Source organism: Chinchilla lanigera, unplaced genomic scaffold (assembly GCF_000276665.1).
Source record: "Chinchilla lanigera isolate Chin_1 unplaced genomic scaffold, ChiLan1.0 scaffold00168, whole genome shotgun sequence".
NCBI lineage: Eukaryota > Metazoa > Chordata > Mammalia > Rodentia > Chinchillidae > Chinchilla > Chinchilla lanigera.
This window is the reverse complement of record NW_004955569.1, coordinates 180,373-196,458: the sequence shown is the minus strand read 5'-3', so window position 1 is coordinate 196,458 and position 16,086 is coordinate 180,373. Positions and strand designations below refer to the sequence as shown.

At 39.3% G+C, this 16,086-nt stretch overlaps 1 protein-coding gene and 1 pseudogene across 1 annotated transcript in view; one reads left to right on the top strand and one right to left on the bottom strand.

Annotated features, from left to right (window-relative positions):
- Positions 1–9,029, bottom strand: part of LOC102009434 (zinc finger protein 709-like) — a 22,295-nt gene extending 13,266 nt beyond the window's left edge. Inside the window, exon 1 of the mRNA XM_013509367.1 lies at positions 8,899–9,029. Within this exon, the coding sequence (XP_013364821.1) occupies positions 8,899–8,901 (3 nt within the window). The 5' untranslated portion in view covers positions 8,902–9,029. The remainder of the gene's footprint in view (positions 1–8,898) is intronic.
- LOC102010427 overlaps positions 9,027–16,086 on the top strand; it is a 21,254-nt pseudogene continuing 14,194 nt past the window's right edge.

Below are 16,086 nucleotides of genomic sequence, written 5' to 3'. Positions count from 1 at the left end.
TTCAGGGGAGAAGCCTGCTTCATCACAGTTCACAAGGAAACCCACACTCAAGATTAAACACATCCAACTGGGGATATAGCTTAGTGGCACAGCACCTTGCTTGGCAAGTGCAAGGTCCTGAGTTTCATTCCCGGTACAAAAAAAAAAAAAGTCTAAGATTAAACAGACCCTGATCTTACACAACACTCACTGTCTCAGTAAAGTCCAGGATGGGTTACAGCGAGGTTAAGCAAAGGAAACATGAGAAGACAGGAAATTCAAATCTAGAACCTCCACTCATCATACTTAGCCATACCTCTGAATAATACTGTTCCTTTTCCTTCAGTTCAATTCTCAACCCCGACACTCATCCACAAGGACTTGAAGTTTGAACTATGCCTTTTACAAAATTATCTTCTAAACTCCAAGTTATTTGCTGAAAAGTAAGCAATTCCTTAATAAAATTGGTGAGCCCATAATTCAATATTCACACCACCCAAAGGTACCATAATTCAGACAAATTCAGAATCAAATACAATTAAACTGCTCCCAGAGTATACTGCTGTCCAAAGGATGTGCTGTTGTGTTTATCATGAGTCATCACACTGAAGTTGTCAAGAGGTGACACACTGAGTCACTCTACTAACAAAAAGTAAGATATTCCATGAAGGGGTTCGTGATAAAAGGATCAATGATTCTAATTTTTAAGAAATTACAATAGTCATAGATCTCTGTTCCAGAATCTGCAGGAGTCCAATATTTTCAATAATAAATTAATCTCAAATTCACATGTACATATCTATAACAGAAAAACTCTAAGGATCTTTGAGAGCTGCCCTCTTACATCTGCAACACATAGAAATGACAACTTTCTATATATGAAAACCAATTAATGACTTTAATTTAATCAAGCACAGTGCGGCTGGCACATAGGAATAAGTATAAAAAAATCCACCCTTTCTGGGCTTGGTGACCCACATCTGTAATACCACCAGTTGAGATAACTGAAGGAAGATCTCAGGGTCTACCCTAGAACCTGCTTAGCAGCCTGCAAAGGCTGCTTCTGTCCACATCCAACTAATCTTATGCCTCTACCACAGCCTCACTCCTGTCTCTGCACATCAACAGTGAGGCCAAAAATAGTGAGACCTAGTTTCAACATTTAAAACTTGATAACAATTTTTAAAATGTACCTCAGAGCAGAGGTTACATGTTCAGTATACAGTCACATACATACATACATACACACACACAAACACACACACACACACACACCTTGCAATATTCTCCACGGTGAAAAAATTCCCTTCCCATTATACTTATGTCACTCAACTTTAACCAAAAAGAGGGACACAATTTTTGGGTCTCCAATTTTGCCTCAAGAATGATCAGGTGAACTTAGTGGTAACAAGATTTATTAATGTAATTTTTTTCTAAATTTCCATTTTATTTCAGGCCTTTAATATTTAACCTACTTTCAACTACAGCCAGTGTACAACCCCTCCTTTAATGTCTCCATAGTAGCATTCTGAGATTAAGAGAAAACAGTCTTGTTTAGGATCTAATTTTCCTACCTTCAGTCAATCCCCCTTCTTGCATTCTCTCTATATCTCTTTTCTCCTTGTTACACAGAAAACCCTCTTATGCTTATTGTCTTGGTTACTTTTTTCTTGCTGCTGGGACAAAATGACACCCAAAATTGAGGAAGGAAAGGTTTATTTCGCTTACAGTTTGTGGAAGTTTCAATCCGTACTTGGCAGATTATAAGGCAGAGTGGCACATTGCAGAGGGCTGAATCTCAGGGTGGCAGCACACAGCTAAGCTGTAAGCACACACCAGGGCGGAATGGGGGAGGAATGTCCTCAAGCACCCTTTTCCTCTCCCTTACATATGCAAACTATCCACTCCAGGGCGGGTGCAGCTCTCACACCCATATTTAAACTCTAAAAGCCTACCCCATGTCCACATGAGGCATTGGGGGTACACACAGACACAAACCATAACACATGTATATGCTTGCACACCTACATTCGGGGCTTTAGTCTATGCAGTACTACCTTTACACATATTCTTGCTTTAATCTTCATTTGATTTTTAAAAAATATAATTCTAAACAGTGTCCCAAAACTATAGGAACAATGTGAGACATGGCCCCTACCTGTGCTTCCATTCATACTCAAACCATATGAGCACATCACTGCTCTATTTCAAAGACATTTTCATTGTTGGTTTACCATGCAGCCAGCTCTAGAAGTTGTCTTATGGAGAAATGCTTTCATTTTCCATTCCTAAATTGATAACTTTCCTTCCAACATTTCTGGTATTCTAAACCCTACAGTGATAGAGAGATTAATTGATTAAGTGCGTTGCTATGAATGTAACACAAGAGTTTTAGGGAGTGCTCTACCATTTAGTCACATCATCAGTAATGTTAAACATTTCTTCAGATATCCTTCATCTTTATAAACACCCTATAACTTGGTAGTGTGTGGAAATGCTTGGAAATTTAGCAATTTATTGACATTACAATGAAGTCCAAGATTGAGAAGATAACTTGTTAGAGGCTCTATATCCTAAACTGTTGTCTGATTCATCATTGCCAGGTGCCTTTGCCATTTTCCCGTCGCTGGATCAAAATACCCCATGCTCATGACTTATGAGACTTACTTTGGCTCAAATATTCAGACCAAGGAAAAACAAGATGCTGGAGAAGCACTGCAGTGGAAACTCTGCTCACCAACACATCGAGGAACAGAGATAAATGGTAAGAGCTGCAGACAAGAATAAAGTTTTCCAGCACATGTACCCAGTGAAGTCACTGGCCTTCTAACTAGGCACCACCACCATACAGCATACTCACCTAGTGAACTTATCAATGGACGAATCAACTGAAAGCTGTGAAGTCTCAATAATCCAACCAAGTTCAAAACAAAAAAGGTATTAAGGGGAAAATTTAGACATAAACCTCAACACAAGGTTTGCTGATAGAAGAAGAGACAGGGGACAAAGACAGCACAATGCCATTCAAACACAAACATCACACATGAGTCAGCAGATCCACCACAACTGTCCAGTTGTCAGCGCTCACTATGATGACAAGTGATCCAGCAGGCGCTGAGCTGCCCATGACAGTGTTTTGGACATGCCTAAGTCACCTTGTTTGTACAGCACAGGATGCTGAGGGTCTGGCAGTTTCTCAGTATCATTCTAAGAGCCAGAAAAGAACAGGGGCACAAACGCAGCAGGTGACATACAGGTACCAGGCTCCACAGTTACAGCAGAGACGTCTAGATCCTGCAAAGGCTGCTTCTGTCCACATCCAACTAATCTTTTTTTTCTTTTCTTTTTTGTTACTGGGAATTGAACTTAGGACCTTGCACTTGCCAGGCAGATGCTTGTGCCACTGAGCTACATCCCTAGCCCCTGATCCAACTAATCTTATGCCTCTACCACAGCCCCACTCCTGTCTCAGGTCACTGGTCTCTGCACATCACCAGGATTAGAGGTCTCTACTGCGCCATTTCCTGTCCTCTCAGCCAAAAAGAACAAGAGAAAATATGTATTATCTCTCTGAAAGGAACACAAATGATAGACTGTAACCCCAACCGTTCCCAATACAGGCTTCCTCCCCAGATATGGATTTCATCCAGAATGAGGTTTAATATCATTGACAGAATTTGCTCCAAGGTGTCCAGAGCTTCCACTGTCTTCTTCCTGTATTCAAGTCACTCTTCCTGGATTTTTTTCTCTGAAAATCAGTCCACAAATACACTCTTGCACTTCTAGACTCTGTATCACATGGAGAAAACCCCCACACCTAAAGAAGAACTGGACTGCAGGCAAGGGTAGCACACAATAGAATGGAAGGAAAGGTTTAAAGTTGTCAGACTATAGAAATATAGGCCAACACTGTGCAGACTTTCCCACACTTTAGCTCTCTCTTTTTTTTTTTTTTTGATTTTTTTCCGGTCCCAGGAATCAAACTCACGACCTTGTGCTCGCCAGGCAGGCACTGTGCCACTGAGCTAAATCCCCAGCCCCAACAACACTTTATCTCTTTATTTACTTATTTTTAACAAATAATATAAAAACATGCTAAAATGAAAATATAATTATCTAATGAGTAAAGAAACTGGCATACTATACGAACATTATTATGCAAAGTGAAGGAAAAGGAAACATTTCAAGTGTCTCTTTATCCAAGATTATAAAAAGCCCTTAATTCTGAATACTCATCTTATTATTCACCATGCAGTAGAACATACTGGGAGATACTATTCATTATTAGAAAACAGAACTGGGGATTGCAGCACAGCAGTACAGGTGTCTGCCTAGCATGCATGAAGCCCTGGACTCAACCCTCATACTGGAATAATAAAAGCAAACAAAATGCCAGAAAACTTCTTTTCATATGACAACATGTACAGGTCAACTAATCAAGCATGAATTATCAACTTTGTCCTATGCACTGCTGATTCCCTTACCCTTCTAGCTGAATCTTGTCACATGATGCTGTGCCTAGGAATTTGCATTTTTGTTTACTCTTTTAAAAACTATCTCTTAACTCCCCCACGCTTCTATTGATCTACCTAGTCATGTCTTTCAAAACTACTTAGCATTTGAGAATTCCCTACCTTTTCAAAAAGTGCACCTGTCCTAAGATTGAATCCTCCCAAGGTTTAATCACTTCCTTCAATTTAAGTTATACATTGGAAGGTGTGTTACAAGACATATGGCAACAATTTAAGAGCATACTAGTGACTTTGTTGTGACTTTTCTTTCTGGCCAGTAGAGCACAGAAAATAGGAAAACACTAATAGATTATTACATTATTGGGCCATAATTTAGGAAGTGCTTCTCAAGAGCTTCTAAGATGTTTGAGATTTCTCAGTGAAAATTTAGTCTTCTGTATGCTAATAATATACTCAGAGGCTGGGTAACCCTGGTGGCTTCTGGATAGCATATAACTGACATGTACAAAGACTAAGAAGTGTTTAAAAGGTAAAATTTTAAAAACAATTTCATTCATAGCTATCCAGTGGGTTGAAATACCGAGTCTTTCCACTCGATCTGTGAAAAGGGAAAAGAGAACTGACAATGACTCAATCATCAGAGACAAGGAGTGAAATTAAATTTGTACAAAACAAAACCTGTTTCACAAACCCCTAACCTATGCTTTAAACAAAACTTTAGTTTTGGTTATCACTGAGATGTATAAATGGTTTTAGATCTCCAGACTGAATATTCAAGGTCCATGCAGTTCTTCTACCATACACTGAAATATGCACAAAAGTTAACCGTTGTTCTGAGTTTTATGATTCATTCCAGAAACTAGAACAAAGAAACAGGAGGATAGGTTGTGAGAATGTCTCTGCGGCCACGGTGGGTAAAAGAATGTGAGACTGGAACACAAATTTAACTAGCATAAGGTCTAAGAGTTCTAGTAGAACTGCACAAGCACACCTGTGAATTCACACATTAACTTTAGATCGTGTCAGAATTCAATGAAATTATTAGAGACATAGTTCCTGTATCCAGAACCGAAGAGCTTGTTGTAGGCATAGAAAGAAACCACAGTACACATCTGCTGGAAGAAGTGTTGTGGATAAAATCAGTGCTATTTATCTCCCCCTGTGTGTGGCAATTTACAGTGTCCATGCAGGCTTCATGGCAACTCACCAGAGTTCAGGCTAAGCACACCATCACTCTACAACTTTTCTGAGTCTCCCCAAAAACCTGTGTTCCTCAGAGTGTGCTCTTTAAGCAGCTAGAACAAACTTCATACAATCAAACGTCTGGCCATGAAGTCATACATACTCGGTGCTGCAGAAACCTAGTAAACTTTTCACAGAACTTACATAAGCTGATGGAGGCTTTCTTTGCTATCTACCACTGACATTTGTATTTATGGAGTTGAATGAGTTCTGCACCATAATTCAGTCTCCCTGACCAATACAAGTAATGCACACAGACTGAGAATAAGGACATAAGAAAAATTAAGGAACTAAAATGTTCCAGCGGAGCCCACTATAAGAATCCAGTTCTCTATCTGAAGACACAAGTGCACCTTTAGTCCCATTTTAGCTGTGTGAAATGAGAATGTGTTCAATTTCTCTATCAGGTGATTTACCAAGAACTACTATGTGAAATACAATTGGGGCTCATGAGGTCATTATGAATGTAGTATATAATGTGTCCTACACATAGGAAGTGCATACTTTCTAAGTGTATGTCAATAGAGTATGTACATAGGCTTGGAACTTAAAGTGCTTTCAGGAAGAATAATTCCAGTGTAGAAAGGCAGATGATGATCCAAGGTTAAAGTAATAAGAAAGGTTCCCATAATCAGCATAAATTAATCTAGAAGTGGAAGTGTTTTCACTTTAACCTAGTGCATGCTTGGTGTCCTGTGTTCTAACTATTCAGCCCTGTGTCTTTTCATTGAAAATTTCCATCCTATGCCCCTGTCCTGGTGATATGATCCAAACAATATGCCCAGAGTGGTGCACCTCCTTATAATTAAAAACAATCAAAACAAAACAAAGAAAAAACCCAGAGTATTTTCTCTTTTCCAAACAGTATTATACTGTTCTCATAATCTGGTTCCTCTGGGAACATTGATTACTATAATTCAAAACAAGAAACAATCTGGTAAGTGTCACATTCTACAGAGGACTGTAAGAAGAGTTAACAAATGAATCTACAGGTGCTACATGAGTTGGAAAGAGACATCTTCATCACCCACAGGTAAATAAAGACAAAATGTATTGAAAAGGCACAGAACATACCAGATTAACCAAACATCATGGCTAAGCCTTAGATTCTTTAAACCTGCTCAACAGTCACACCTTGATCTGCCTTTGGGGAAACTTATGTAACCCAAAGCCAAATTCAAAACAAAACACTAAATACCTCCTGGAGTTTATTGAATGCAGTACACTGTAAAATCACTGCTTATTCACCCATGGTGTCCTATTTCTGACAGAGAAATGACTCATTACTGCTACCCACCACCATGAGGAAGCGTTATACTATGTACCACTAGTGTGAAAAATGATTAAATTTCAAAATAAAACGTAAGATTTGCACTAAATAACTTTTCTTTTTCTCTTCATTACTAGAGACTTAACTCCGGGCCTTATGCACATTACACAAGTTAGTTTGGAGCAGAGGTTTGCCCCAAACTATTTATTTCATATTGAACAAGGGTCTTTCTAGTTATCCAGACTGGGCTTGGTAATTTAACGCTCATGTCCAAGTTTCCCAAGTAGCTGGAATTAAAGGTGTGCAGCACCCTCACTCAGTGATGTTTACCAAAGCACTGAAATCTTGGGAAATTATGGTTATTTAAGCACCCCAGTCTTAAACCAGCAAGGTGGCACATGTCTCTGTTCCCAATAATCAAAGAGGTAGAAACTATCGAAATTTATTCCAAGCCTAGGACCTTTGATCCAATCTCAGAACAAGCCAGCAAACAACCCTTCATTGATTAGCACACTAAGAACAATGTGACTTCTACAGAAGTTTACTGTTGTAATTGCTGATTTTTGCCATCCCGCAAAATACTCTGATCTCCCTTTTCCTTTTTACTACCCTTTGCTCTTGGGTATTTAAAATGCCCTCTTATTCTATTTATTCATATGCCTGCAGACCTTAACTGTGCAAATTTACCCTATTTCAGTACTTGTTTTATATAAGTATCTCATTCAGTGTTTCAATTTTTAAAACAATGTCTAAATATAGTCCACAGGCTACAAAGGAATTAGTTCAGAAATGACGCCCCGTCCCTTTCCAATCATACCAATACCGTACGTACATGTCCCTGTAGATGCCCCAGTTCAATGCATATTTCAGTGTGGGTTTAATAGGTAGCCACTTCAGGAAGTTGTCCTTAGCAGGAACACTTTGCCCTCCCTTGGTAATACATTAACATCACTTCCACATTTCTCAGCATTCTAAACTCAAAGGAAACTCTCACTTAAATAGCCTAATTATGAGGAATATTTTACTTAGTTACCTTACAAATAAAGCACTTAGGTAAGGTCGGGACTAACACAGAGTTGGGAAATTAGCCATTTTGATAAGAATTAAAATGTGCATAGACAATTACCTAGGACTTTGGACGAAGAGTAAATTTTCTGCACAACAGGGAATGCAGCCCCTTCCCTACTAAAAGCAGTACAGCAACTCCCTACTAAGCTTCTGAGTTTCCAGGAACTTAAAATACAAAACATCCCGTGTTTCTCTAAAAATCTCAGTCTCGTTTTAACACTGCATGCTAAGGAAATGAGTTAGAGAGCCAGAGTTCAAAGTGGTTGTTTTAAATCCACGGGGCCCTCTGTGATAGGGGGCCACTAAACAACTGAGCATTCACTGTGCTCTGCTTATCTACAATTAGATAAACCGCCACTCACTCGGGACACTTCTGGAAATCACGGAGCTAGTCGTCTTACTATTTCCAATAAAATCTCTAACAACCTTTTTTTTGGTTCGCGACCGAATTCTTCAATTTTGTGAGACCAAAAGCTCTGTTCATGCAGTAACATCACTACCAGTAGAGGGCTAACCTAAAAAATTAAAGTGCTGAGTATTTTATTGCTGAATATGAAACTCCGGGTTCCCCCAAAGCTCCTGCTCTCTCCACAACTGTAGGAATAAAGTCTGCCTGTGGCCGACCAAAAAGGTATTCCAGAGTATCAGGGTCACAGTACTGTGTCTATAGGTTGGGGACCCATAACTGTTACTGCCTGAGCAAAGGGGGAAAAAGTTTCAGATGATGATGCAGGACCAAAGAATAGCAAGATCTCGGTGCCCGGAGCTAAGCAGGGAGGCTGTAGACTGCCACAGCTGTTTCTGACCACTTCCGTCCGGAACGCACCTTATTCCACCCCATCCCCACCTCCCGTCCCATAACGTCACCATTGCGTGGCTTGAAGGTCTCCCAGGATCCTTCCAATGTAGCTCGCTGCCAGTAGAAGTTACAGAAAAAGGCGATCTAATCAGCTGGGTCCTCTCTGGAACGCACTCACAGGTTACACTCTAGCGCCATGACACAGGAAGTGCCCGCCTCCCTCGGCCCACCTGATTGGGTAGTTCAGACAGCCCGCTCCTTCAGCGCTGATTGGCTCCTGCTCTATTGCCTGACAGCTGAGCTGACAGTGACAAGAGAAAACAAACCTCCTTCTACCAGGGGTGGAGCTCAAATGATACATTTTAACCCAGGAAATTCTGGAACAGTCTGTCTCCCACGATATCACTATCGGGCTTTGCTCCTGGCTTTTTAAAGCTCCTGCGATTTTGTTAATGAACTCAGGGGAATCTTCCTGAAATGGTTCACAGATGTGCTCAGAAGGTTCCAGGGTCACTATCCTTGGAAGAATCGCTCCCCTGATGTCAAAAAATATCATGAGTCTAGCCAGTCCAGGACAAAATAGAATAGAGGGAGGGTTTGCTGTTGGGAATGAGGCAGTTGGTTTCATTGGCAAGATTTTCACATAGTCTCTCAATCTACTCATTTTTATTTTTATTTTTTTGGTGGGAAGTACCGGGAATTGAACGCAGGACCTTCCGCTTGCCAGGCAGGCGCTTATACTACTGAGCTATATCCCTAGCAATCTACTCATTTTTATTCAAGAAAATAAATATATCCTACTCAAGAGGAATACAATTATTGTGTAAATGAAGAAATTAGGGTTGAATGATAGCAACATTCTGCAAAAGAGTAAAGATATTCCGATTCCCTCAGAGAAGCTGCATACTTTATCCAGGGTCATAAAAAATAACTGAATTCTGAAGATAAATGTTTTTAAGCATGAAGGCAGGAAACATTGCTTGTTTTATTGATTTTTTAAATAGCTCACTGTTGAAATATTGAATCATTTCAATATTTTAACTTTATATATGGCAGGTTTTTGAACGTCTTTATGAATTGTATAATTTCTCAAGTGGGATCCTCAGAATTTTCCACACCCATGATTATGGCATATTTTTACCCCTTTTCTTTCCCTATTCTATTTTTCATTCTTGATATTATTGAGCTTACTTAGCTCGTGTTATGGAATATAATGTTTGCATTTACTGTGGTTATTAGTTTCCTGTAAATGGCAAAACTTTATTCTACTTATTTATCGTTTCCCTCCTCCTCACCCCTCGCCCTTTTCCCCTTGGACCACTTCCCTATTGCAAGGGATCCATCTCCTTGTCTTCTATTATAAATTCGTTATTATTCTTTGCACAGTATTTTAAAGGCTCTCCAGTACTCTGTGCTATGTGTCTGGAGCTCCCCCTGCTGGTCCTAAATGCCCCTGCAGGAAGTTTGTGTCGGGCCGAGCACTAATGTGCGCTCACTAATGTGCCCTCACTGTGTCTCTCGCACAGAAGTACACGGCTCTTCTTTCTGGGGTGAGATGGCATCTCAGTGTTATTTTAATTTTCATTTCAAATGACCAATGATGTTGAACATTTTTTCATATATTTATTTGCCATTTGTATTTCTTCATCTGAGAAGTGTGTATTCATCTTAGATGCCTATTTTTGGATTAAGTGTTTGAATTTGGGAAACTGATTTTTTTCAATTCTTTACATGTTCCAGGTAGAGGTTCTTTGTCTGAGGGACAGGTGGATAAAATTTTTTCCCAATCTGTGGGTTTTTTTTCCACACTGTTGGAGATTTCTTTTGCTGTGCAAAAACTTCTTAATAAAATGAGATCCCAGTTGCTGATTCCCGCGCAGTTTGATTTCTGTTCATTAATTCCCTACCTACCCCTATGTCTTCAAGATTTCTACCTACTTTCTTCTCTAGTAGATTTAGTGTTTCTGCTTTAATATTTAGATCTTTGATCCATTTTGACTTTAGTGTATGGTGATATACATGGATCTAGTTTTAGTCTTTAGCATATGGAAAGCCAGTTTTTCCAGCACCATTTATTAAAGAGGTTCTTTCTTCCAGTGAACATGTTTGGCCCCTCTGTTAAAGATAGCATGGATGAGTGTGTTTGTAGTTGTACCTGCATCTTCTAATCTATTCCATTAATCCTCAGGTCTGTTTTTTTTTTTTTCCAGTACCATACTGATTTTATCACAGTAGCTTTGTAGTATAATTTCAAGTCAAGGATTCTGATGTCCCCTGACTTGCATTTGTTGCCCAAGATTACCTTTGCTATTATAGGTCTCTTCTGTTTCTAGATGAATTTTAGGAATGTTTTCTCTAGATCTCTGAGGCATACTAATGGTATTTTGATCAGGATTACATTAAATCCATATAACAATTTTGGAAATATGGCCACCTTCACAATGTTGGTTCTTCCTATTCTCAAGCAATCAACCAATAACAAATGCTGGCAGGGATGTGTGGAAAAAGAAACTCTTTTCCACTGTTGGTGGGAGTGCAGACTGGTGCAATCACTGTGGAACTCAGTGTGGAGATTCCTCAAAAACCTAGAATTAGAGGTCCCATTCAACTCAGCTATTCCTTTTCTGGATATTTTTCCAAAACAATTAAAAATATCATATTACATCAATATATGTGCACCCATATAGCATCACAATTTGTAATATCTAAATACTGGAAATAATCCAAATGTCCATAAACTGAGGAATTTGTTAAAAAAATGTGGTATTTTATACAACACAGTACTATTCAGCTATAAGAAAGATAAACTAGAGGATTTTATAGGTAAATGGATGTAGCTAGAGCCCATACACATCAATGAAATAAATTAGACTCCTATGTGTAAATGTCTTATTATCTCTCTAGTGTAAGAAAGTGAAAGACCAAATAAGATCCAAATTCTACAATAGATATTATGACAGGGAAAGAAATTGCCCAAAAGAAAGAACTGGGATGGGGGAAAGGAGAAAAGAAGGAAAGGAAAAGAAAAGAAAAAAATATATATGCAAGATAGCTAAGATAATTATACTACCAATTTTTATTAGTTCATTAAAGGGAATGGTTTGTGCTTGTATTGTTTGATCAATCTTGCATGCCTGTATCTTGTAATCTGAGCAACTACTTTAAAGATAACAATATGCAGTATATTAACCATTGCTAATTTCCTTTTATCTTGTTTTGAAATTCTGTTTCATCGTCTTTAAAATTAAAAAAAGAAGTACATTTCTGTGTCCTTGATTTTCAGGTTGCTCATTTGCTCATTTGTTCTTGCTGTTGTCTCTGGAGATGGTGAATTGGCCCTTCATTGAGTATATGTGGTATATGGTACCATCACCACTGATGTCTGAGGTTCACTCCAGCACCTTCTCTGGAGACTGGCAGGGCCAGCTCATCCAGTACTCACTGAAAGTGAATCCAGAGGCTGTGCAGGGGAGACTCAGGGACCACCCAGGCTGCACCAACCCTCCCCTAGACTCCAACAGCTGCATCTCAGTCTGTTCACCTGCTAACACAAACACATCCTGCTCAGAAAACTGTCACATGGGTCCACAGTTTATCCCACTCATGCCACTCATGCACTCAATATCTCTTGCTCCTATAAATTACCTCTCTAAACAGCTGGCAGGAAAAGCCACCTCAGAGCCAGCTCCATGGTAAGCCTTCTGTGCCCAATCTTGATCATTCAGTGGGAGCAGCTGGGCATTCAGGGATGGGCTCTTCGCCAAAGCTTCAGAGTCAGGGAGGGGCTGGTTTTCATCAACAGAGGGAGGCCCTATTTGCTTCCTGCTATATAGCTGGTTCTATTGCCTCAGAGAATGAAGGAACCAAAGCACATGACAGTGTTTTGAGAGGTATTTAGGAGTATTCCTAACACTGTAGAAAAATGTTTTTTTTTTTCTTGTGCTTCTATGTAGTGATAAATGCTTAACCTCATTTGTTTTTCTTATTATTACATATGAATGTAATTAATAGATTTGGTCATTTCATAAGTTTTCAGGTGAGAACATAGAGTGAGAAATGTAATAGACCTATGAGATACAAGCTCATATACTATAAAAACATTGTGTGTATGTTGTTCTACAATCCTTCCCACAGTTCTCATCACTGCCTGAGCAATTCCAAAATAGAGGGGTCATGCTTCCTAATATTTGCCAAAACTTTTCTTCTAATGAGAGAACATGACAGGATTTTTCTGCATTTCAATATTTTCATAAATAGACAAGTATTTTTTCAAGTGTATGTTCAAGAGTCTGACAGCTCCTTTTCTTATCTGTCTCTGCATTTATCTTTCCACTTTATATTATCTATTATATACCTCATGTATATTACTTTTAATGATGAATAAATGAGATATTTTAAACACAAATATACACGTGGTTAAATACTGAATAATCATCCTCTTGGTCCAGCTAGGTAATAGAGCAATACTCATAAATTTTCCTGTACTTTTCCAGGAAATCTTCATCCTATGTCTTCTTCTATTCTATCCTTTCCTAATTGAAACATTTATTCCTGCATGAAAATCCCTCCTCATGGTGACAAAATTAGCATAATAGTTTTTGATGACAAAGATTATCATGATAAATAAGTATTCCAAAGCATCTAAATTCTTACAATTCACAGTATTCTTTCTGGTGTATGCATGTTGTTATTATGTATATAAAGAAACTCACTTAGAAAGTCAGCATATTCCAAGGATCTTCATCTGGCCTCAGAATGATGTCCCTGTGTGTGTTACCAACAATATATAGCCATAACCTCAGCAGTCACTGTCCTCAGCTACAGGGAGACTGCTTATTGGACATTTCCTAAGATAGCGCTGTGCTTCTGGAAGGAAAAGTTATATTCTGAAATTCCAAGAAAAGGTATATTTTCATTCTATTGTCTTCTTCCCTGATGCATGAGGAAGTTGAAGACAGTGAGAACCTGAGGCCATGATGAACAATTCAAACAGTGTAAGAATAGTATAAGCTTCCAGAGATTTTGCAAACTGGTCCTGACTCCTATAGCTCTCCCTGGACAGGCATCTAGGAAGGAGATCATCATCATGAAATCACAGCTGCACATCCCTTTCCTAGTGTCCCTTAAATGCTCACTGCTGGCAGTGGCCACCTACTGTAGAACCCAATCATGTTTCTTATCCATTTGGGTGAGCCCCAGAATTAGTACTTTCTCTACTGGACTGTTAGATTCCAGAGCTCGTGACCAGACACAGAGGATCCCACAAAAATCCAGTGCCTTCTGATGAGCTGTCTAAAATGAAGGTGGTGGTTGCAGGAGGAAGACCACCTTCTGTAAATATGGAAAGAACAAGGAGGACTCTGTTGGATGAAGACTGTTTCCTCTGTGTGGTCCAGTGTTCCCCAAGGGTATCTGCCCTTGATTCTATCAGATTCCTTCACCCCAACTGGAGATGGAGAAAAAGTAGGTGATACCTCTCCTGCTGTGAGAATCAATAATGAATCTATCAGCATTCTGATACAAAGGATGTATATTAATAGAATAGTAGAGAATAATTACAGTTAGAATCCATATTTTCTAACTGGTCACACAATCATATCTATTAGTTATGATTACCTTTTTCTACTACCAATTCTCTACTTCCCTGGCCTTCAGCAAGCACCTCAGCAGGTCATGCTTCTCTTCCTAGGGGAGCAACTATATCTTCATTTCTGAACTTTCCAGACCATTTGTCATCCTGTTTGGGATTTTTGTAGTTTTTTGCTGACCTTAATAATAGGGCATGGTAAGGAGATGTCCTACGTGATCTTTTGAACTCCAAGTGATTCTGCCTTTTCTCCACTGTAGAGAAATAGTCCAACTTCTCGATAGTCTGGATCAATCACTCCTGCCACACTACCTTTCCCTTTTGAGCTTGTTTCCTCAGAAGCATGAGAAGCCCAAAATGACCAGGGTGAAACCTCAGTTTCCAGTTCTATAAAATCACCATTGTGCTGCATGGTACAAGCCTTTCCCATTTGGAACTAAGACATCTAAGCCAGTAGAGCATATGGTTGTAGGAACAGGAAGCAGAAGTTTTGCTTGTAGGGCACTAAGGGCAATGGTAACTTGTACCTTTACCAGTTTCACCACTTGACTCCTGGACCCATGCACTGTAGCTATGCAAGGCAGATTACCATATAGTACACCTTGATTCAAAGCACATAGGACCTTCTGAAGAATTTTGAACCAGCCCTGCAAGGTATTTCCATATAACTGGCCCTGTAACTGGATCTTCAAGGGTCCTTTTCGGTACCTCATTTCTTTGAGCACTCACACTCTGCTCTTGAGTAAATCCCGTATCTACCTCTAACAAATTCTACTCATGCCACTTTTTAAAAAGAAAAGAACAGCCTGAATAAGCTTATGTGATTCTTCACAATAGCCACTCCCCAACACTCAACGGTGTATTTTTTATTTTTATTTATATTTTTCCTCACTATTTACTTACTCTGGAGAGCCCATATTTTCCCTATCTATCAGTCTGGGTTTTTTCCTATTTTTAATAAATATGAAACTTTGCCACCATTAAAAATGGCATAACTTGAATTAATAAGCAGGAATTCTATACCACTTGGAATGCTATGATGAATGCTTAGCTGTGTAAATAAATCCTGCCTGAAACTCCCAAGATGATTACGATGAGGAGAGGAAAATAAACTTTTCAGCACTTATTGCACCTCAAAGTAATTGGGGATGAGTGGCTCCAGAGAACTTGGGCCTCCCAGAAGGCACCCACCAACTGTGCTACAATGTCACAATGCACTGATAGGACAAGGCCAGCTGAACCAGGCAATGAAAGTCCTACAGAAACCTGAAGATCTTTGTTGGCATTCATTTTTACAAGATCCTGAAGGAATGGAGGAAGACCCACAGGAAGAACAGGCCATCATTCACGATCAGATGCCCTGCATTCTGTAGCTTCAGGGCCATACAGCGGAGGCTTTGCAGATTCACAATCAGATAATAAAACTCAAGCCAACAGATGTGGGACTACTAGCCATAACTACAAATAACATGATTACCATTAGTAAGGACCAAACTACCTTTGACTCCAAGAAGAAGGTGACCAACACAGAAGAAGCAGAGTTTATGATTTCCAAGAAACAACCGCCGGCTACAGAATTTCACAAAGCTTTCCTTGCTATGTACACAAACTAGGCAGACCAATGTTGCACAATATCTGCTGGTTTACACTTCTTTTTTTTTTTTTTTTT